The 22,238-nt window shown below is 38.6% G+C and overlaps 1 protein-coding gene across 1 annotated transcript in view; it reads left to right on the top strand.

Moving 5' to 3' along the window:
- Rpn5 (regulatory particle non-ATPase 5) overlaps positions 1-18,755 on the top strand; it is a 54,809-nt gene extending 36,054 nt beyond the window's left edge. Inside the window, exons 7-9 of the mRNA XM_083125720.1 lie at positions 5,906-6,083; positions 6,789-6,866; positions 17,915-18,755. Coding sequence (XP_082981846.1) covers positions 5,906-6,083; positions 6,789-6,866; positions 17,915-18,139 — 481 coding nt within the window. The 3' untranslated portion in view covers positions 18,140-18,755. The remainder of the gene's footprint in view (positions 1-5,905; positions 6,084-6,788; positions 6,867-17,914) is intronic.
- The last annotated feature ends 3,483 nt before the right edge of the window (positions 18,756-22,238 follow it).

The following is a 22,238-nucleotide window of genomic DNA, read 5'->3' as shown; positions in this document are numbered from 1 at the left end:
TAAAGAAATTAACCCAGCCGTCTTCTAAATTCCCATCGTCCCTATTAAGTTTGTTCCAATTTTTCGCGCATATATAGGCAGCTTCATATACGTTTCTGTCCAATTTGTTGTTAACCTCCCTAATAACTTCCCTTTTAGCAATCTTATGTCGGTTAACCAATATGTGTTCAGATAATCCAGTTTTGGGTATGCCTTCCTTTACGTCCTTATCATGCTCTCCCCACCTAACTTGCATACTCCTCCCGGTTTGTCCCACATATTCTTTCCCGCATTCACACACTATCCTGTAAACTCCCTTCCGCTCTTCAGGGTTATTGCGCCTATCCCCCCTCCCTTTCTTATAGGACGTAAAGTGCTTTTCAATACTCCGGGGCGCTCTTACCCCACATTTTATCCCGTAACCCCTCACGGACTTTTCAATTTTCTCTGAGACCCCCTTAAAATACGGGATCCCGACAAAATATGCGTTCTTTTCACCGTTTCCTACCTCAGTTTTTTCTTCATCCTCTTTGTCTTTTTGCGATGTTTCTTGCCTAACAATCCTTTTGGCTTTCCTAGCCACTTTTTCCAGGTCGCGGATAGTGTACCCATTCTTTACCCCCACCTTCCTTATCCATTCCCCTTCTTTCTCTTTCTCTTTTTCGTCATTACACAATCTTTCGGCGCGAATGAAAAAGTTAAGAAAAACATTAAATTTAGTCCTATTGGAATGTTGGGATCTCTTATGGAGGTACAGCTCGCCAGCTAACGGTTTATGGAAGACCCCGGTTACGATCCGTTGTCCGGTTTTTGTAAGGCACAAGTCAAGAAAGTGGATCTTTCCGTTGGCCATATCTTCCCTAGTGAACCCAATCCTGGGGTCCTGCTTCCCCAATTGTTCGAAAATGCTGTCAAGTTTGATTTCATTCCCTATGATGAGGATATCATCTACGTATCTCCCATAATATTTTACCTCCCCCCTCCCCCCTACATGCTCCATAGCGGCTTTTTCGACGTAGTGCATGAAGATGTTGGCCACAAGGCCAGAGATGGGGTTGCCCATGGCCAACCCTTCTTTTTGTCGGAAGATTTTATCGTTAACGTAGAAGTAATTGTACCCCGTAATGAGAAAAAACCACCGGACATACTCCCAGGCGACCAAGATTTCAACGTTTTGGTCAATCAACCATCTATACAAACAATCCCCAGCTTTGTCCCGGGGGACACTGGGGTACAGATTAATAACGTCGAAACTACAGATTATGTCCCGTTCTCCTATGTTGAGTTTCTCAATAGTTTCTTTGACCATAAGGGAGTTTTTGACGCTATACGGAGTGTCCATATTCATTTTTCCCATCCTCTTAATCATTTCTTTAGCTAAACCATATCCTGGATGTGCATACATGGGGATGATGGGTCTGAGGGGTATCCCCTCCTTATGGGTCTTAGGTATCCCAAAGGCCGTAGGAATATTCCCTTCCTTAACCCCCTTAAGTAATTTCTTTTTTTCCGCGCTTCCCAAGGTAAAACTGGTTTCAATGCCTTTCCTGATTTCTCGTTTGATTTTATTAATGGGATTAACTTTGATTTCTTCGTAGTCATTACTCCTAAAACTATCTTCCAACTTACTATGGTATTCCTCTTTCCCGATAATAACCATTTTGTTTTCCTTATCCGATCTAACTAAGTACACGTCACTTTGTTTAACCCATTTTTTCACATTATGAAGACTCCCCCTAAGCTTACTTTCCGTTTTTCCCTTTGATGTCCTATGATTGGTAACGGTTGGGTCGAGTTCCCTTATACTTAGGTGCATTTGTTCATCTATAATGTCACGAATTTTTACCCTGACATTGGATTTATCTTCTTTTTCGTCTAATTTTCCCACTATTTTCTCCGCCGCTATGACGAATTCCTCTTTCTCGAAGTTTTCATCCCTAATGGCAAACTTGTGCCCCATTTTCATAATCTCCGCTAAGGCTTTAGGGGGTTGAAGTTTTGTTAGATTTAAGATATTGGCTTTATTTTCATCCCCTTTTCTGTCCCTATTCTCTCCCTCCTTAACTCCCTCGTTAATTCCCAATTTAATTAATTTCCTCCTAATTGTTTCGATATCTCTTACTTTCGCCTGTTCGACTGTTCTAGAATGACGTTCCTCAATGCGCCCCCATGTCACCTGGTCTAATCGTCCTCCAATTTCCAAATGTAACCTGTAACATTCAGAGTTGAGCCTATCCACCTGTGCATAGGCCTCCCTTATGCATTTCCCCAGCATTCTAACCTTCTAATGCATAAGGGAGGCCTATGCACAGGTGGATAGGCTCAACTCTGAATGTTACAGGTTACATTTGGAAATTGGAGGACGATTAGACCAGGTGACATGGGGGCGCATTGAGGAACGTCATTCTAGAACAGTCGAACAGGCGAAAGTAAGAGATATCGAAACAATTAGGAGGAAATTAATTAAATTGGGAATTAACGAGGGAGTTAAGGAGGGAGAGAATAGGGACAGAAAAGGGGATGAAAATAAAGCCAATATCTTAAATCTAACAAAACTTCAACCCCCTAAAGCCTTAGCGGAGATTATGAAAATGGGGCACAAGTTTGCCATTAGGGATGAAAACTTCGAGAAAGAGGAATTCGTCATAGCGGCGGAGAAAATAGTGGGAAAATTAGACGAAAAAGAAGATAAATCCAATGTCAGGGTAAAAATTCGTGACATTATAGATGAACAAATGCACCTAAGTATAAGGGAACTCGACCCAACCGTTACCAATCATAGGACATCAAAGGGAAAAACGGAAAGTAAGCTTAGGGGGAGTCTTCATAATGTGAAAAAATGGGTTAAACAAAGTGACGTGTACTTAGTTAGATCGGATAAGGAAAACAAAATGGTTATTATCGGGAAAGAGGAATACCATAGTAAGTTGGAAGATAGTTTTAGGAGTAATGACTACGAAGAAATCAAAGTTAATCCCATTAATAAAATCAAACGAGAAATCAGGAAAGGCATTGAAACCAGTTTTACCTTGGGAAGCGCGGAAAAAAAGAAATTACTTAAGGGGGTTAAGGAAGGGAATATTCCTACGGCCTTTGGGATACCTAAGACCCATAAGGAGGGGATACCCCTCAGACCCATCATCCCCATGTATGCACATCCAGGATATGGTTTAGCTAAAGAAATGATTAAGAGGATGGGAAAAATGAATATGGACACTCCGTATAGCGTCAAAAACTCCCTTATGGTCAAAGAAACTATTGAGAAACTCAACATAGGAGAACGGGACATAATCTGTAGTTTCGACGTTATTAATCTGTACCCCAGTGTCCCCCGGGACAAAGCTGGGGATTGTTTGTATAGATGGTTGATTGACCAAAACGTTGAAATCTTGGTCGCCTGGGAGTATGTCCGGTGGTTTTTTCTCATTACGGGGTACAATTACTTCTACGTTAACGATAAAATCTTCCGACAAAAAGAAGGGTTGGCCATGGGCAACCCCATCTCTGGCCTTGTGGCCAACATCTTCATGCACTACGTCGAAAAAGCCGCTATGGAGCATGTAGGGGGGAGGGGGGAGGTAAAATATTATGGGAGATACGTAGATGATATCCTCATCATAGGGAATGAAATCAAACTTGACAGCATTTTCGAACAATTGGGGAAGCAGGACCCCAGGATTGGGTTCACTAGGGAAGATATGGCCAACGGAAAGATCCACTTTCTTGACTTGTGCCTTACAAAAACCGGACAACGGATCGTAACCGGGGTCTTCCATAAACCGTTAGCTGGCGAGCTGTACCTCCATAAGAGATCCCAACATTCCAATAGGACTAAATTTAATGTTTTTCTTAACTTTTTCATTCGCGCCGAAAGATTGTGTAATGACGAAAAAGAGAAAGAGAAAGAAGGGGAATGGATAAGGAAGGTGGGGGTAAAGAATGGGTACACTATCCGCGACCTGGAAAAAGTGGCTAGGAAAGCCAAAAGGATTGTTAGGCAAGAAACATCGCAAAAAGACAAAGAGGATGAAGAAAAAACTGAGGTAGGAAACGGTGAAAAGAACGCATATTTTGTCGGGATCCCGTATTTTAAGGGGGTCTCAGAGAAAATTGAAAAGTCCGTGAGGGGTTACGGGATAAAATGTGGGGTAAGAGCGCCCCGGAGTATTGAAAAGCACTTTACGTCCTATAAGAAAGGGAGGGGGGATAGGCGCAATAACCCTGAAGAGCGGAAGGGAGTTTACAGGATAGTGTGTGAATGCGGGAAAGAATATGTGGGACAAACCGGGAGGAGTATGCAAGTTAGGTGGGGAGAGCATGATAAGGACGTAAAGGAAGGCATACCCAAAACTGGATTATCTGAACACATATTGGTTAACCGACATAAGATTGCTAAAAGGGAAGTTATTAGGGAGGTTAACAACAAATTGGACAGAAACGTATATGAAGCTGCCTATATATGCGCGAAAAATTGGAACAAACTTAATAGGGACGATGGGAATTTAGAAGACGGCTGGGTTAATTTCTTTAAAAAATGGGATAAAGCCGCAGTGATTAGGGATGAGATGGGCTTCCATGTTACTCCCGAGGTTAGGAAAGCCGCCGAGGTGGAGGTCGACTTCTCCTTGGATTGGTGACTCCCGAGCCCCAGTTTGGAAGGATTGAGGAGGGGAAGTTCTCCTTCCCCAGGTACGGGCTGACACCGTGCATTCGCCTACCCTGAGCATTGGTCGGCAGTTCGCCGACTTCAGCCTTGGAAGCTCTTTTGTTTTTATAGTATTGCGCGGTTTTAGATGTGTATTTTATTCTTTTTTTGAAAGTGTCCTTCAAGCAACTTTTTAACCTAAATCCTTAACCTTCACTTTCACGACGAGGCACCATGTCAGGTGTCTGAATAACATCGTTTCAACCTGAAGAAGGAGGTAGTGTAACCTCCGAAACGTAGTACGAAAAATCTCATACTCACACACGTAAGTTGCCGATTTTTAATCTTTTAGCCTAAAGTTTATATCTGTGCATTACAGTCACCTAACAGAATTTTCATATCATACTGAGAAAATTGATCAAAGACCTGTTCTAACTCTGCATAGAAATCATCTTTGGTATTATCATCTTTATCTTTTTGAAGAAGCATGTTCCAAGAAGCATGTTCCAGAATTATGATTTTCAGTACCACCATAGAAAAAAGTATAATTTTTAGTTTTACAATTCCCTTCTCCTGGCCACCTAACTTCCTGGACAGCTACTACATCTAATTTATACTTAACTATCTCATCTGCACACTGAAATGCCCCAGGCCGGTAAAGGCTCAGAACATTCCAGGTGCCTAATTTAATATCCTTATTGCTAATGTAGATCTTATCCTTAGTCCAGGGACCTCCCAAAGTAGTCCCTGCCCGGAGATCCGAATGGGAGACTATTTTACCTTCGGAATATTTTACCTTGGGAACATCCATGGCCTCATATTGCTGATTCTTAACATGTCTTTTATACAGTGCAGAGTTGTCAGCTCTACGCCTAACCCCCAATATGAATTGAGGACCGCACCTGTCATTGGTCAGCGGATCCCTCGGATCTAGCTGGGAGGATCACATTGTAGTCCACCAACCATACCTCACTTCTGCCGATTGTGGGACGCTCATAGAGCCATGACATGACAGCTCTGTAAATCCCAACACAGCAAAATGTTGACCATTTCACTATGTTGGTTGACTAACTGCAGTGAACAAGTCACTGGGCGATGGGTTGTCACATCCCTTTTTCTAGTTAGATTTGATAAACTATTTGTTGAAAGTAGATCTGTATGTTACTTTATATTTGAAATACTGTTGGTTATAATATTCAGTGATAAAAATGTCTTCTAAAACTAACAATGTAATATTGTATTTGTTGTACCAGAGTTTAATTATTGTTTGTTACTTTCTAGACAGCTGCTTCGTCTTTTCACAAATCCTGAATTGATCCACTGGGAAGGCCTGTGTGCCTCTTTTGAAGCCTTGGTGAAAGTAGGTACTCCTGAGTGCTTGGTCACGGATGTCTTCACCCCCACCACAGAGGCAGGCCAGAAGCGGTGGAAAGATCTCAGAAGCAGAGTTGTGGAACATGTAAGTTTTTCGTTTTTCTTTTGAATCATATTGTTAAGTTTTTCTTGTATGTGCATGCAAAATAATATGCAACTCCTAAGTCTGTCAAATGCAGTCCAGGATGTATTAATAGATAAAGCAAGTCTAATTCTCTTGTTAAATACAGGGCCTCCCGCATGGTGCAGTGGTAGCGTCCTTGCCTTGTAATCAAGGGGTCCCGGGTTCGATACCCGGTGGAGGCACAAGTGGTTTGGATACCACTTTAAACTGTAGGTCCAGTCCCGATTAGCCTTACTGTACATAAAGTCTACTTCAAACAGCAACTCAAACCAAACTCTTGTTAAATACAGCTTCAGTTTTCATGTTAACCGGCTTTTTGTTATAGGTTTTTCATTAAATATTTGTTTTCTCATTCACTAATTTCTAACTTTACCTAAGTAAGGGCCAAATAAATAAAGGTTAGAAAAAGCAAAAAAGTCACGCAAAAGTCAAGATTTTGTATGTTATTCTGATAGTATTCGTAAATAATCATGTCAAAAGTGTTACCTTTTACAATATCAACCACAATTTTTTTTTTATTTTTTTTTTTAGATATTTTCATAATGTTGGTATCAAAATGTCTATAATATTAGAACCAATTTTTTTGCCAATGAATGTCAGTATATCAGCTTCAGATACAAGATTTTCCCCAACAAAAAATATGAGAACCTTTTCTTTTCTTTCCAGAATATCCGAATCATGGCTAAATATTACACCAAGATAACACTAAAGAGGATGGCCGAACTGTTGGGCTTGACACCTGAGGTAAGGGCTAATTTTTTCCATTATGCTCTTGGGGTAAGTGCTAATCGTGTTTGGAAGCTTGTTGCAAGTCTCATCATGTCTTAATTAAGTAAAATAGTGATGTTTTGTAGTTGCACATGCATGGAATAAAACACTTGTTTAAAAAGAAAGAAACACTGAAAACTATTCTTCATTGTGTTTTTAGGGTGCAGTAACTAAGGACATTTAGTTTTTGACTGAAACATGAAATTTAAGAGTATACACTGTAATGTAATCTGTACAGATCAGTTCAATATTCATTTCCTGTACAGATTTTTTTCTTAGTTTCTTTTTACAATTGATTTTGCCACCTGTCTGGTAGCTTGATCAGGCACATACGGTCTTGTTGCACCAGCAGGCTCATAAGCAGGGGAAAGACGACCATGCTGCATACCCACCAGATACCTTTAGATGCACTGTCACTTTTTTTTTGTAACATTCGTGGATACATTTTCCACCATATGCATGAAATTTTACAAAATAAACTTTGAAACACCAAATATTCTGGAATCTTTATCATCCTGCAAGTTATGGAAAATTCCAGAACATTCGTTAATTTTACTCTAAATTTTATGCCAGGAAATGCATTTATTTTAGGGATGGGCCAATACCGTTAACCGACATTCTACTGATCCGATATAAAATTCGAAATGGTCTTTGAAGAACCTGAATGGATCATTGACCTCTTTAATAGGGGTATATTTCAAGGTGACTGAAATGCAAGAGAAATTGCATATGTAGACATTTACTTTTTTGAAAAGTAGGGCAGGGCATGAAATTTCCGGTCGCCAGGTCGCCAATGGCGACGAAAAGTTTGGGGCTGGCGACTAAAATTTTGTTGTTTCAAATGTCTGTCAAACATGCCCGAACATCTCAATCCAACATTCATACATGGTTTTGGAAAGCGAGTCAATTGAAAACACCGTGTCCACTCAATGCCGACCCCTAATTTATTTAATGTAGCATACTATGTAGCTAAACATGAGAAGCCATTCAAATACTTTGCAGATCTGCTGTGTTTGGCAGGAAAATTAAGTGTGAGTGTTCTACCTAAGTATGGCAATAAAAAGCAATGCAGAGAATTTATTCATTTCATAGCCGAAACTTTGAAGTTAGATCTAGTGGAGAAAATAAAGAAAAGTACATATATTAGCCTTCTGATTGATGGATGCAATTGATGGTCACATCAAAGAGGACATTTTAGGAGTAATAGAGCTCCCAAACGCTACTTCTGCTGGTCACTTCACAGCCATAACTAATTATTTAGATTGGGCAATAGGTTCAAATAAATACAGAAACAAGTATTACATTGTAGGCTTGGGTACTGATGGTGCAGCAAATATGGTCGGGCACAAATCAGGATTGGGTGTGCAAATGAAAGATATTTGTAATAAAATTATAAATATTCACTTCCTTGCACACCGTTTGCAGTTAGCTGTGTTGGAGTTAAATATCTTAGAGCATTTGATTCCGTGATTAGGAATATTTTTCAGTTTTATCATGGCTCTGCTAAAGACTTCACCTCTTGAGAGAAACAGCAGAAGTTATAGGAGAAGAAATTCTAAAACTGAGTGATATCTACACTATTAGGTGGTTAGCCAGCAAAGAAAGTGCTGTAAGAGATCTCTTGCAATCATGGAAAGCTGTTGTGAACCATCTTGAACAGGTGACCCATGGAAAAGACAATGATGGCGCTAAAGCTAAGGGTTTGCTGAAAAGTTTGAAGCAATTTAAATTTGTTAAGCTTCTGTACTTCCTTTTGGATTTCTACAGGAAACTGAACCCTTTAAGCGTGGCACTGCAAAATAAGAGTCTTTTGATTTCATCCCTGAAAATAAGAATTGAACACTGTATTTCAGTTTTGGCTGACCTGGAATCTAATGGTGGACCAAGCAAACAAGATTTATTGGACCATGTATCAATTTCAGGGAAGATCAGGGATGTGCAGCTCACATACATTCAAAATAGAGAGCAAGAGTTTCAGACTGTTAGAGGAAACTTAATTAACAATGCGAAGGTGCACATCACAGAAAGATTGCAATCTATATCAACAGATGTGATTGTATCTCTGCATGTTTTCGACACCTTGGGTTGGCCTCCCAAAGAAAATATTCTTCAGTTTGGGATAGAAGAAATAAAGAAGCTCTACATGTACTTGAACCCGAGCCTTTATAATGCGAAAATGGATGTTCTGTTATACCTGCCGCAAAATTAGTTTGGTATTGACGCTTGGGAAGCACGTGGAGAAAGCGGGTCTACTTTACTGCGGCAGGGTGGGTTGCTGGCATGCGAGCCAATCAAAATCGTCCCAGTGCTTCACCCAAGCTCTGGTTACCTAGCAACAGAAAATGTTTATCACGGTGTTGCCGCTTATCGGGCGATTGTTCTTGCGATCAGTTTTCATGTTGTTGGGAGAGGACGTGTTGTTTGTTGCGTTGCTGTGATATTTTAACCGGTCTGTTTGTTTAGTGTTTACTGAATTTAGAGTATTCTTTGTTGTATATAGCGTGTTGTTTTAGTGTGTTATTTTTTTGTACATAATTTTCTGCTTGAGTATGTCGTGTGCTTGTGTGAAGAATGTCAAGCACAGGAGGCAATACTCGAGGAATTCCTCTCAAAGGCCAAACACGGAAGATCGTTTGTTCTGTGCGCAAATAATTTGAGCAAGAGAGAAACAATGGGGGTCCAATCACATCTGTAAATAAAGTTCTGGACAAGACTGCTGCTGCTGTCGGCGTGTCTAAGAACACTATTGTTACCATGGGGAAAGAAGAATATGATGTGGTAGAAATAAATCAATGCGAGGCTTCAAAACTGGAAACCCCAGGAAAGAAGAGGAATATCAGTAAACGCGTAACAAATTTGGATGCCTTTCAGCAAGACGCTATTCGTCGCCATATTTACTCTTATTATAGGAGGAAAGTTCATCCCACTGTAGGGAAACTGCGCGTTTCGTTGAAAGATTCGGGACTTTTTCAAGGTGGGAAAACATCTCTAAGGACAGTCATAAAATCTCTGGGATTCTCATACAAAAACAAATAATGGACGCAAAATAAAGTAAAGTATAAAGGCATATGGGGGATGTGGAGGTAGGGCTCCACACATTCTCGACCTCGACCATATTATGGAGGTGATGCGGTGATGTGGTTCACCAACCGCCATTACCCCAGGTTTGCCCCAGGTACTCATTTGGGCTGAGTCGACTCCGGAGCCGCTAGGGATATTTGATTGATTCATTCGTTTGTTGTTTAAGTCCACTTTATGCACAGGAAGGCTAATCGGGACTGGACCTACAGTTTAAAGTGGGATCCGAACCACTGTGCCATGTGCCTCCACCGGGTATCGAACCCCTTGATTACAAGGCGACGACGTTACCACTACCCCATCGGGGAGGCCTGCTAAGGATATTTGAAAGAGTTCCCCAAACCACCGCGGGTCTCCCGCGTAAAAGTCAGACGCCTCACCAACTGGACTTTGTGCAATTCAGTTGCGGTATAATTGAAAGATGGGCAGACTTTAACGGCGACTTCGGAAAAAAATTATTATTGAAAGTATATATATTCAATATTTTCAGAATGGATTGAAAAGGTAACATGTAAACAATGCTCGTTTCGTTAATTCGTTCATGTTGTAAGGGAGATGGAAATGAAGAGAGAAAACAATAACACATTCATCATTGTTGTCATCATTGTTATTCCATTTTCCTCGAAAAACAATAACACATTTCATCATTGTTGTTCTTTCTCATAACACGTTTTCCTCGATACAGCATCAGAAGGCTGCACTGCGTACCGTACCGCATGATATGGCAACACCGTGACGCTTGTTCCTTCAGCTCTCAATACCAAACTAATTTTGCGGCAGGTATAGCAGAGTGGGCAGAATACAAACTTTTGTTTCCTTCTCTGACTTTGAATCAGATGCTGGAGAAGATTCACAGTGAGGAGTGTTCAGCAAGATTCCCCAATTTGCTCCAGATTTTGACATTTTGTGCTGTTTACCAGTGAGCACAGCTTCATGTGCGAGAGGTTTCAGCTGTCACAACAGACTCAAGACTATTTACAGGAACTCTCTAAAGACTGAGACACTGGATGATTTGCTCAGAGTTTCCGTAAATGACCCCCCCCCCCCCTCTCCACCTTCCAGTCAGTGTTTGACCCAGCAGTTGCGATTGATAAGTGGTACTTCAGTGCAGAACGACAGCGCTACATAAACATTAATTCCTAAGGTATGTTCTTCTTAATAATTGCTCATATTTTTATTATTTATCAACATAAAATAGTGGCGACCAAAGATTTTAGTCCGGCGACTGACTTCAAACTTGAAATTTCATGCCCTGAAGTAGGGTATCGAGATTATTGATAAAAATTATAACTCGATGGCAGAATTTTGCACTGAATTATAAAATACACATAGATATATCAGATCGGTAAAATAATCTCTAATTTTACTGATACACTGATTGAGTACGGATTAATCTGTCCCCATCCCTAATTTGTTTACACAGATACAAACTTAATTATATTCTAGTAATTATATCAATGATTGTAGAACTTAGTATTGCTATAGTAAGTGCCATGTTCTATCATATTTAGCTTTGCTCATTGGTAGGAGCATGCATATTTCGTTTTTGACAAAACCACGAAATGTGAAATTACACATTGTAATGTTAATTTTTAATGTTTTTGAAAGGTGTGAGGTGCATTTTGCTACCATGTTTTGTCACGAAATGATGCAAAATAAACTGCAAAGTCTGATATAAACTCTTAAAAATAAAATTGAGGGTTTACTTACCAATGCGACACCTTCTGAGGTTTGAATTATCCTGTGAGTTATGCAAATCATGGAAAATTAGTTATTTCTGCTGTAAATATTTGAGAAGCAAAAATGGACTCCCTTATACAGGAATAAATTTAACTCTCTGCTAATTATATAAATGTGCTATTAGAAGTGAAATGTCAGTTTCGTGTAATAAGTATAGTTTTTAAATCAGATGTAGGTTTTTATTCACTATTTTAACACCAAAATGCCACCATTTCATGTACAGCGTGTTATCCTGCAATATGCACAGTTTTTGTACATAAATCTTAATCTTTTATTCACCATAAATATCTGGCTTTCCTCATTGGCATCAGTTTAGTTTGAGAAATAAGTATATCTTGATTCAAAAGAGAGAATTTCTTCTTGTGTCACTAAACTTGCAGAGAATCAAAATTCTCATTTTGGGCTTTGAATTTCTTCATACAGTTCAATAATGTCTGTCACTATGAAGGCAGAGATTTTTAAGGTTTGAGTTTTACATAGGTTAAGATAAGGAATGTGCTACTGGAATGGAAAATCTAATTCACCAAAGTAAACTACTGCTACTTTCTTTTGATTGATTGTTTGAGTTGGTGTTTTGAGTCCACTTTATGCACACTAAGGCTAATTGGGATTTCATATACAGTTTAAAGTAGGATCCGAACCACTATGTGCCTCAACCCGGTATCGAACCTGGGACCTCTTGATTACAAGGTGACGACGCTACCACTGCGCCATCAGGAAGGTCTTCTACTTCTTTTGAATTCATAAAGCACAAACCTCCAAGGGGTATCCATTGGATGTCTAGGGATATCCAGTATATGTCTGCATGTTATCCAAGAATTGGAATTTCGATATCCTTGGGAAGATTCATTCAGACATACAGGGTGTTCCAGGAGGAAGCGGCAATACTTTGGGAACTGGTAGTATGGGTGATTCTAAGCAAAAAAGTTCATATGAACATGGATCCGATTTTGAACGATAACGGAGATATGAACCGAAATAAAAATGATGTAGGAAAACGTAAACATAAACAGTAACCAGTAAAACATGGCAATGTAATGGTAATTGTGTAAGTAAATACGAGAAGGGACATGCTGATACTAATCTTTATTGCATGAAAGTGTGGTGTAGCAGTAATTAGTACATGATAATTAAGTAATGAAGCAAGCAATAAATTTAAAAAATGAAATGTTAACACCTACTACATCATTTTTTGGCAAAACATGGTAGGAAAATGTATGTCATACCTTTCAAAAATTTGAAAAATTAACATTGCAGTGTGTGATTTCACATTTACGTCAAAAATGAAATATACATGCTTCTAGTTACATGAAATGATTGATCTGCCTAGATCTTGTCCAGGAATGTTCTTTTCATATCCAAACTGTGCAGGAAGAAATATCAGGGTAATGTCAAATAAATGCCCAGATTAGGATGAATTCTGGTACACAATTTAATGAAAACATCCAGATAATGTTTCACATGAAACAAAACACCCAAAAATGATCACAGAATGTCTGAAACACACAAAAGTGATCCACAGAATATCTTTCTGGATATCCAACAGATGTCCCCGGGACATTTGTGTGCTGTAAGGGTATGTGCTCTGATGTGGACCAAATTTTTATCTGTATTCACTAGAAATGTAATCATTAAAATGTAATGATTAAATCAAGAAGACTTAGGTGGGCAGGCCATGTGGAACGAATGGGAGAGGAAGGCAGAGTTTACTGGATTCTTGTTGGGAATCCTGATGGTAAGAGACCTGTAGGAAGGCCAAGACGAAGATGGAGGGATAACGTTGAGATGGACCTAAAGGAAATCGGTAGGGATGGAAAAGAGTATATAGATCTTGCTCAGGATAGGGGCAGATGGAAGGACTGGTGTTGCTGCAGCCATGAACCTTCAGGTTTATGAAGGCTAGAGAGTTAGTTTAGTGAGAGTTATTCACTAAAAATGTGGGTGATTCAGGTGTAACATGGCAGGTTAGATTTTCCATTTACATATTATATGTGTCAAACTGCTAACTGCCACCACTTTTTTAGTTACCAAGCTAAGTGTGAATTATAAAACAAATTTTCACAGACTTCCATTACATGCTAACTTGAATCTTAATCATACATTGAAAAACCATCCTTGAGTCTGTGAATTCTTAGGTTTTTGTCAGTAATTTTATTCTCAAGTTTTTGCTAATGCACATTGGGGATAGATGACAATCTCTCGGTGTGAACCAATCACATGAGGAAGGCTGGTGGGGAAAAGAACATGATGGGAGAAGGCAGTGAAAGAAGAGAATAAGAAATATGCATGCAGAAACAGGTCAGAAAACTATTGAGAAATTAATGAGTCCAGGATTGCCTTGTTTTCTCCTCATCTGACAACAAAGTAAACATTTTGTAGAATACAAGCTTTGCTTCTTGTTCACGTAATATTTGTTTAAAGTATTTCTTTTTACATTAAATTTTTTGTACAGTAATGGGATTTTGTTTTTATCTTCATAAAAATATTAATTTTGTATTTAATAAAATTACATCTTAAGGCGATGATAAATGGAAGAACTCCTCCAGAGTGGACAAATGTTGTAGGTTATATCCTGAGATGAAGGAGAAATGAAAAGATTTAAGGAACACTGGATGGAGTGTACTAAACAATTGACTGAATATCTAAAATAGCAGTAAAGACTGAACAAATGGAGAAGTGCAGCAAAGTAAGAAGGATCTGATATATACCGGTTCCACAACCCACCTTCCATAAATATGAAGGCACAAGGAAGAAAGAAGAGAAGGTTTAGTAAGGAGAAGAATTAAAAAACAGTCTGAGGAAACCAACCTCAGAGTTGATTAGAAGATTCAGTGAAATCAAGAGTTGCAAAACGTATCCAGGTGTAGATGTTGAAAGCATGTTATTATGAAAGCTTGGTGAGGTTCAGGTGGAGAGAGTTGGATTTTGAGAAGCATAAAAAGAGTGGAGCGAAAAATGAATGAGCACGCATGTGAGAAGAGAAAGAAACTGCCAGTGAATAAAATTCCAGGGGAAGACCAACACTTAGAGAGAAGCGGAATAAAAAATACATGTGCACTGAAGAATATATTAAACTAACTGATTGCCCGGGTATTTATTTATCTTAATGTTCTATTAGACATGAATTTAATGAATTCTAACTATAGTGTAAAATGAACTTGGAGTTCATCGGCATTGGGAGAGAGACTATTCATTTCAGCGGCCCCATAAACTATGGATTCCACACTAATATCAGTCGTATTACATGTCACCCCCTTCCACACTAATATAGGTTGTTTTCAATTATATTTACATGTCACCCCTTCCCACCTCCACCCCTAGGGGTGCCAGCGGTGTCTTGGAGCTGAACAGCATTGGGAATGTCACCATTCATCTTAGCGACACCCCGACAACTATGGATTCCACACTAATATCGGTCGTTTTAGATTATTTTTACATGTCACCCTCTTCCTACCCCCACCCCTAGGGGTGCCAAGGGTGTCTTACTTGCACAGTATTTCTTTCCAGATTGTAAGTCATATGTGTACCAAGTTTGATCATCGTGAATGTCACCAATTAGCTTAGAGACACCGAAAACTATGGATTCGACACTAATTTAGGTTATTTTTGACATTTTATTTTTCACCCCGTCTCACCCACCATCCCAATAGGTGATGAACTTGGAGTTGAACGGCATTTGGAGTGTCACTATTCATCTTGGCGACCCCAAAAACTATTTATTCCACACTAATATCGGCCATTTTCCATTATTTTTACATGTCACCCTCTCCCCAGCCCCACCCCCAGGGGTGTCTTACCCCCATAGTATTTCTTTCCATATTGCAAGTGATATGCGTACCAAGTTTGGTTGAAATCGCTCCAGGCGTTCGAGAGTTATGCCGGAACAAACATACACACACACATACATCCATGTTTATATATTAGATTGGATGCAACAATAAAGGATGCAAGTTGAGATATAAACAATGGGAGATTCAGGACAGAATGTGACAACGCTTTGGCATTGTTGCATAAAGGAAAGGCTTCAGGAATGAATAAGAATCCAGCCGAACTTCTAAAAACTCAGGAGAACCATAGAACTGTATAAAATAACTTGTGAAATGGACGAAAAGAAGTTGTGCAAAATTGCTTCACTAATAACATAATGGTGATCATTAGGGAGCAGAAGTTGATGAAATGTCATCTTTCTCTGACATCTCTGACACGATGCCCATTAAATATACACAATATTACACTTCGTCTAGAACCCAAAAAAGGTAATTTGAAAGTGCATTTTTTTTTTTTTTTGCATTTTTTTGCCAATTTCCAGGTTTTAGGTCATTTTCCCCAATTTTTGGCATTTTTTTGCAATATTTGGTGTTGTTTCGTCATATTTTGTCACTTCTTTCATTTTGGTAATATTCTTGAGTCTTTTCACCAAGGTGAACATAGGCCTATATATATCTCGCAGGATTGCAATTGACGAGCAAATGAAATACTGAACTGGTGACAGTCTTTGTTGTGTCGGGGGAAACCACCAGGTGCCCGTCTGGGGCAAACTCAAATTTAAGATCAGAGAAGGATAGGCTGGAATTACCCTGGCCAGACGGTGAAACCTGCAGGGAAATGTTTCTGGCCACACCACACTACATCACCAGTCAAAGATGCAGGAAATTAATGCATTTTACACCGATTCATTCAGTGTACATGCATACGACTTTCTTATTAAATTGTTTTAAAATTATTCAGTTGTTTCCATTGGAAATCCGCGTTGCATATTTTAATTGAATGTGCAAGTGGTATCATTTGGTGTCTTTTTGTTTTTTTGAAGGCAAGATTGCATTTTGTTTAATTTCCTTTTCATTTCAATTTTTAACCTGAAACTAACAAATTTAATGGTCATTTTTTGCATTTTTGTGTCATTTTTTCCCTTTTTTTTAGGACATTCTATAGGTCATATACTTATATTTTTTAGGTCATTAACTTCTGCTCCCTAGTGATCATATAAAAAAAATCAGGAGCACAAAAATGTAAGGATTATCATACGAGGCCTGTCAGGAAAGTAAAGATACAACATGTATATATATCTTTTGGAAAATATGTAGGGCATAAGTTGACAATACTGACAGTAACCTTGATCCTTACTCTTTCCATTAGCATTCATTCGCAGTGCTGCACCAAGCCTTTTATGAGTCACTCGTGCTGGAAATGGCTGCGGCAATAAAGAATCTCGGTAAATGCACAGTGCGGGCTGTGATATGCTGGACATTCATCGTCAAATTGCTACATTTTATGGGAACATTATGAATCTTCAAAATGTGAGGAAGTCGTGTCGTGCCTTCTTTGCATCCGCTTCAACATCCCTGGAGTTGTTCGTCTGATTTGACCCCACTCATTTTTTTCTTGTGAGGTCGTAATAAAAGTGTTCTTTACGAGAGAGAGGTAAAGAGCGAGGAGGACCTGCTGAAAGGAAACCGTGCTGCTTGTAATATCAGAATGATTCCAGGATGTTCGAGTGGATGTGACAGCTTCTTGCAATGCTGTCATGCCTGCGTCAACTCTGGGGGTTGCCATTTTGAACAGCTACTGTAACGTTTTCATTGTAGAATGCTACAATACACTGCCACACTGCCGTAATTTTCATATTAAATCTACATGCTGCATCTTTCAGTTGTCTTATTCGATTGTCAACGAAAGCACGACATCACATCATCACATTTTGATGACTCATAATGTTCCCATAAACTGCCGCAATTTGACGATGAAGGTCACAGGCAGCCTCAAATACTTTTGACGTATAACTTTTTAATGATGCGTTTCTGGGCTGATTTTCACTTTATATATTGAGGAATGAAATAAAAGTGAAATAAAATTTGCATTCTCCAATTGGCACAACCGCTCCAAACATGATGATTTGACAAAATAGACTGTCAAGAGGAAGAATTTTTCTATCCTGGAATTATAATAGTAAATGATGTAGGTTACAGGAAAAAGGTCACAAGTAGGTAGCATGGGCAAAGAAGAGTTTTTACCAAAAGATAGAATTATTAATTAATGTAAATCAATTCCACAGTTCACATTCCGTAGGAGGCATGGGAAACAAAAACAAAGGAATAATGGAAAGAGTAAAGTTTTGAAATAAAGAAAAATTGAGCCCGACTACCCCAAACCTAGGGAAGAGGTCTTTCCTAGCAAATATTTTAATTTTTTTTTTATTCTCATTGCAGGAGACTGAGGAGTTCCTGTCTAACTTGGTTGTGAATAAAACTGTGCAGGCCAAAACGGACCGTTTGGCTGGTGTGGTGTGTTTCACACAGAATAAGGACCCTAACGATGTGCTCAACGAGTGGTCTAATCACTTGAGTTCTCTCATGCAGATTGTGAACAAAACAACACACCTGATCAACAAGGAGGAGATGATCCACAAGCATCTGCTTGTAACCAAGGAATAATAATAGTTTTTTCTTCGCTGGAGAGAGACTTACCATGAAGCATAATATTTTTCTGAACTTTTCACTTCTTATACTTCAAAGGAGGTGGTATTGAGGATTCCAAAGCATTTAACATCTCAGAAATGGTACTATATGCAGGGAAAACTGTTGTCTTTCAGCTGATATAAGTACTCGTTACACTGATGGTAATAATAGATTCTACAAAATAAATGCCAAGAATTACCTAGTTTTATGAAAATTTGTTTTCGTATGAAGTTCTCTATATCCAACATTGTTATTTATTGCACTAACGCAGTAGCATAGAAAATAGTTTTTTTTGTTTATTCATACAGTCAGTTTGTATAGTGATTTGAGAAAAAATTGAAAGCCTTCTTATTTTATTCAATTCAATTCCGTGACTATGTAATAAACTATAGTTTTGTTGTAATTCATATTTATTGTGTAGTTTTTGTATGGTAGGATCAGTATGGTTCTGTTGTGTTACAAGAGTTTACATTTGTTGAGTGATGATTTTTTTTACAAAAATACATAATAATGCATAATAGTTACTGTTGAGAATACTAAAAATCTTATTTTCATCTTTTTGGAATAATAAAAATATTTTTAAAAACTAAAAGCATACCCTGTCTGACAACTCAGTAGTTGACTAGTGTGTGCTACCATTTCTCCTTAGAATTTTCATACGTTAGTGGACACAATGGAACACCCTTGGCTAGTAAAGCAACAAGCACCTAGTAACACACAAAATACCTTCCTGAACGAGATTTTTTAAAAAATTTCTTTACAATAACTTTTCTAGTAATCATCCTTGAATTTGTTTGCTTGAATTGTTCTTTTAAGTCCACTTTATGCACATATAGGCTAATCGGGACTGGACCTACAATTTAAATAAGATCCAAACCATTGTGCCACGTGCCTCAACCAGGTACTGAACCCAGGACCCATTGATTACAAGGCTACAACGTAACCACTATACCAGGGGTTCCCAAACTTTTTCGTTTCACTGCACCATTAGTGTTTGAAGATTTTTCTGAGGTGCCTAAGTCAGAATGTAGGCCTATCTAACACTTGCAACGCTCAGTCTGGTTAGATTGCTTGCCTTAAGTTAAAAAATAAACACATTTTGCATGTAAAAGGTACTAAATAAGCACGTATTTGGAACAATTGTGTCATTGATTGGATTTCAGTGAAAATATTGGAACATTTTGCAGCACCCCAGGACACCGCGGCTCACACTTTCGGAACCACTGCACTATGCCATTAGGGAGGCCGAGTAATCTTGCAGATAACCTCTCATGTTTTGGCCTTAGATAATCTCCATCAAACTGTGAAAGTGGTAGTCAAGTTCAAAGATACAAACTGGGCATAGCTATTTCACATTTCTTTTATGCTCTTACACGGAGCGGTTTTGTCTGATGCTGTTACAAATGGCATCAACTGCTTTGTGGATGATTTTCTTTAAATGCCTGAACCTCACACAACAAAGCCACGCAGTATGGCAATGGACAATTTAAGTGCATGTATCTTTGAACTAGTGATGTGACGAACCTGAAAATTTATCGATGCTGATGTACTAACCAATAATTTTTGGAACCGATTCCGATACATAAGATTATTCAACAGAAATGGAATGTTATTTTCAACATGACAAAAATAGATTTGCTATAAATATTTCTACATGCATATTAAATATATATACATATATATTCTCAGAAATTCAACATTAGTGTACAAGCAGGTCTTGTAGTGTGAAGATGGCGGCTCCTCTTGCAACATGCACCAAGTAGAAACAGCATTCCATTATAAATTTTTTCATTACCTAACACTTGCAACACTCAGTTAGTGTGGTTAGGTTGCTTGCCTGAGTTCAAATTCATAAAGATTTTATGTGTAAAAAGTACTAAATAAGTGATGGTGGGATTCTAGAACCATGTGTAGATTAAGAAGTAAGTGTCATTTTGGTGATAATATTGGTACATTTTGCAGCACCCCTGAAGGTCATCTAAGGTGCCCCAGGGTGCACCACTGGTTGTATGATATTAGCCTGCACTCTTAACTAGTGTATTTATTTCTACAGCTTGTGGTTGTCAATGACCCATTATAATAAAAATATATTAATAACTTACATTTTGCAAGTATCTATGTTGCTTCTACGATGTTTCGGGACGCAACTGCTCCCTTCTTCAGGCTGTTGACTTTTCGGTTATACACAATTCATAACCACATCGACCTCTTATTAGGTATAGGATATGGGATTGGTTAACACATTCGGGTCTGGCCTCATAATACTGCATTGTTACCTCTGGTCTGCGGTTTTAGGTTGTTTTTAAAAAAAATCATAAAAAAAAATATTTTTAATTTGTTTTTATTTACCACATATTTCTTAAAACTACAAAACTTCCTCTTTTCAATGAACAAAAATTTGTTAAATTTTCTTTTCATTTTCAGACATTTTTTATTATTTTTTTCAGCAATGTTTTGTGAAGAAGAAAAAAGTACAACATTGTAACAAATGTTAATATAGAGATATTTTAAGTTCGTAATCTGGAAATTTCAATAATTAACTACATATTCTATCAATACATCTTTTGAATCTTGCATAAGAATACTTCTTATGTGCACATAACAAAAAATAATTACAAATTACAAGTAATTATCTTATGTATGAAAAAGTGGCTGCAGGACAGGACCAGACAATGTATCAGTTGGTTCTGCGTCATCTGTAAAAATGAAACAAATAAATAAATAAAATAAATTTTCATTTGACATACACTATACAAAATATTAAATGGAAAACTAAAAATACATTAGTGCATGTAGGAGAATCAAGCAAGAGGCAAGATGAATAATTACCTCTTCTCACTTCATTCATAAAATACTGGAGTTTGCAACACTGTTTATATTATCAACAATTAATTATTACGAATATAACCTACCTTCCAAATCTTCAAATTCATCTGCATCATCAAAATCATAGCTAACTTCAAACTCTAAGGCAGAATCCTCATGCAGAATTTCCGATATGCAGTCTGGATCTAACGACGCCATTCTAAACAATGCACAGTACATCAACGCGACAACAAACCGTCGCAGGTGCAAGATAAAAATAGCACATGAGTCACCTAGCGGTCGGAATTTCAACAGAGGGGCTTGAATGAACACATGCATGAAACGAAGTACGAGCATAGCCCGTCGTTCAATCGGCAAAGCGATTGCATACCGCAGGATGAGCATTTTACACAGCTACGTAAAATGGACGTACAGTGCACAACATAACAAACCAAATCAAGACGATCAGCACTTGGACCCTCCTTACCCAAGTGCTGCCTTATGTCGGACAGACAACTTGAGGCACTGCTAGGCAGAGGGGTGAGTGGGTGCGAGGTGGGAGGTAGGGGAGGGATTTGAGCGCAAAGCATACATAAATTTTACGTACGGTAGTGTTCCACAAATTGGCTTCCCACAGGAGCAGTACGTAGTTGTCATCCTCCTTTTCTTGTAGTTGCAGAAACTGCAGTACTTTCAGTTCCCTTGTGACGTGGCTGCTACTGTACTTGTCTCTTCCTTCCCCAGTACGTTCAAAATTGACTTTCTTAACTCCTGTGACAGTACCGGATTTATTAGCCTTTGCTCCTTCAAGATGTTGGTCAAGTTCTCATGGAGGTGAAGCATGAACTGAATTCTTGAGAATGGTGTCTTTTCTGAGTTGCCCTGATCGTTGTAGAAGGTGTGAGTGTGAATAATGTATCCATTGATCGCTGCGATGTTGATCATATTATAGAAAAATTCACGCAAATCTTACGTGAATACAAATGGCGTTATTCCTACATGCACGTCAAAATTACGTGCAAGATTTTTCTTCTGTTACTATCGCTACGTATTATTGACGTACAGAGTCCCACATAACGCACAAACTAAAGACGTTCACTGCTTCCGCCCTCCTTACCACAGTGCTGCCACGCACCTGACAGAATGCCCGAGGAATACCATAGGCGGAGGGGTAGGTGCATCCCATGTCGGAGGTAGGGGAGGAAATTGAGTGCGAAGCATACGTAAATTTTACGTACGGTAGTGTTCTAGGGTTAAATATCCAATAACA

This window comes from Lepisma saccharinum, chromosome 7 (assembly GCF_977018435.1).
Source record: "Lepisma saccharinum chromosome 7, izLepSacc3.1, whole genome shotgun sequence".
NCBI classification, from domain to species: domain Eukaryota; kingdom Metazoa; phylum Arthropoda; class Insecta; order Zygentoma; family Lepismatidae; genus Lepisma; species Lepisma saccharinum.
Note: the sequence above shows the minus strand (reverse complement) of the source record. Positions and strands in the feature narration are given on the sequence as shown.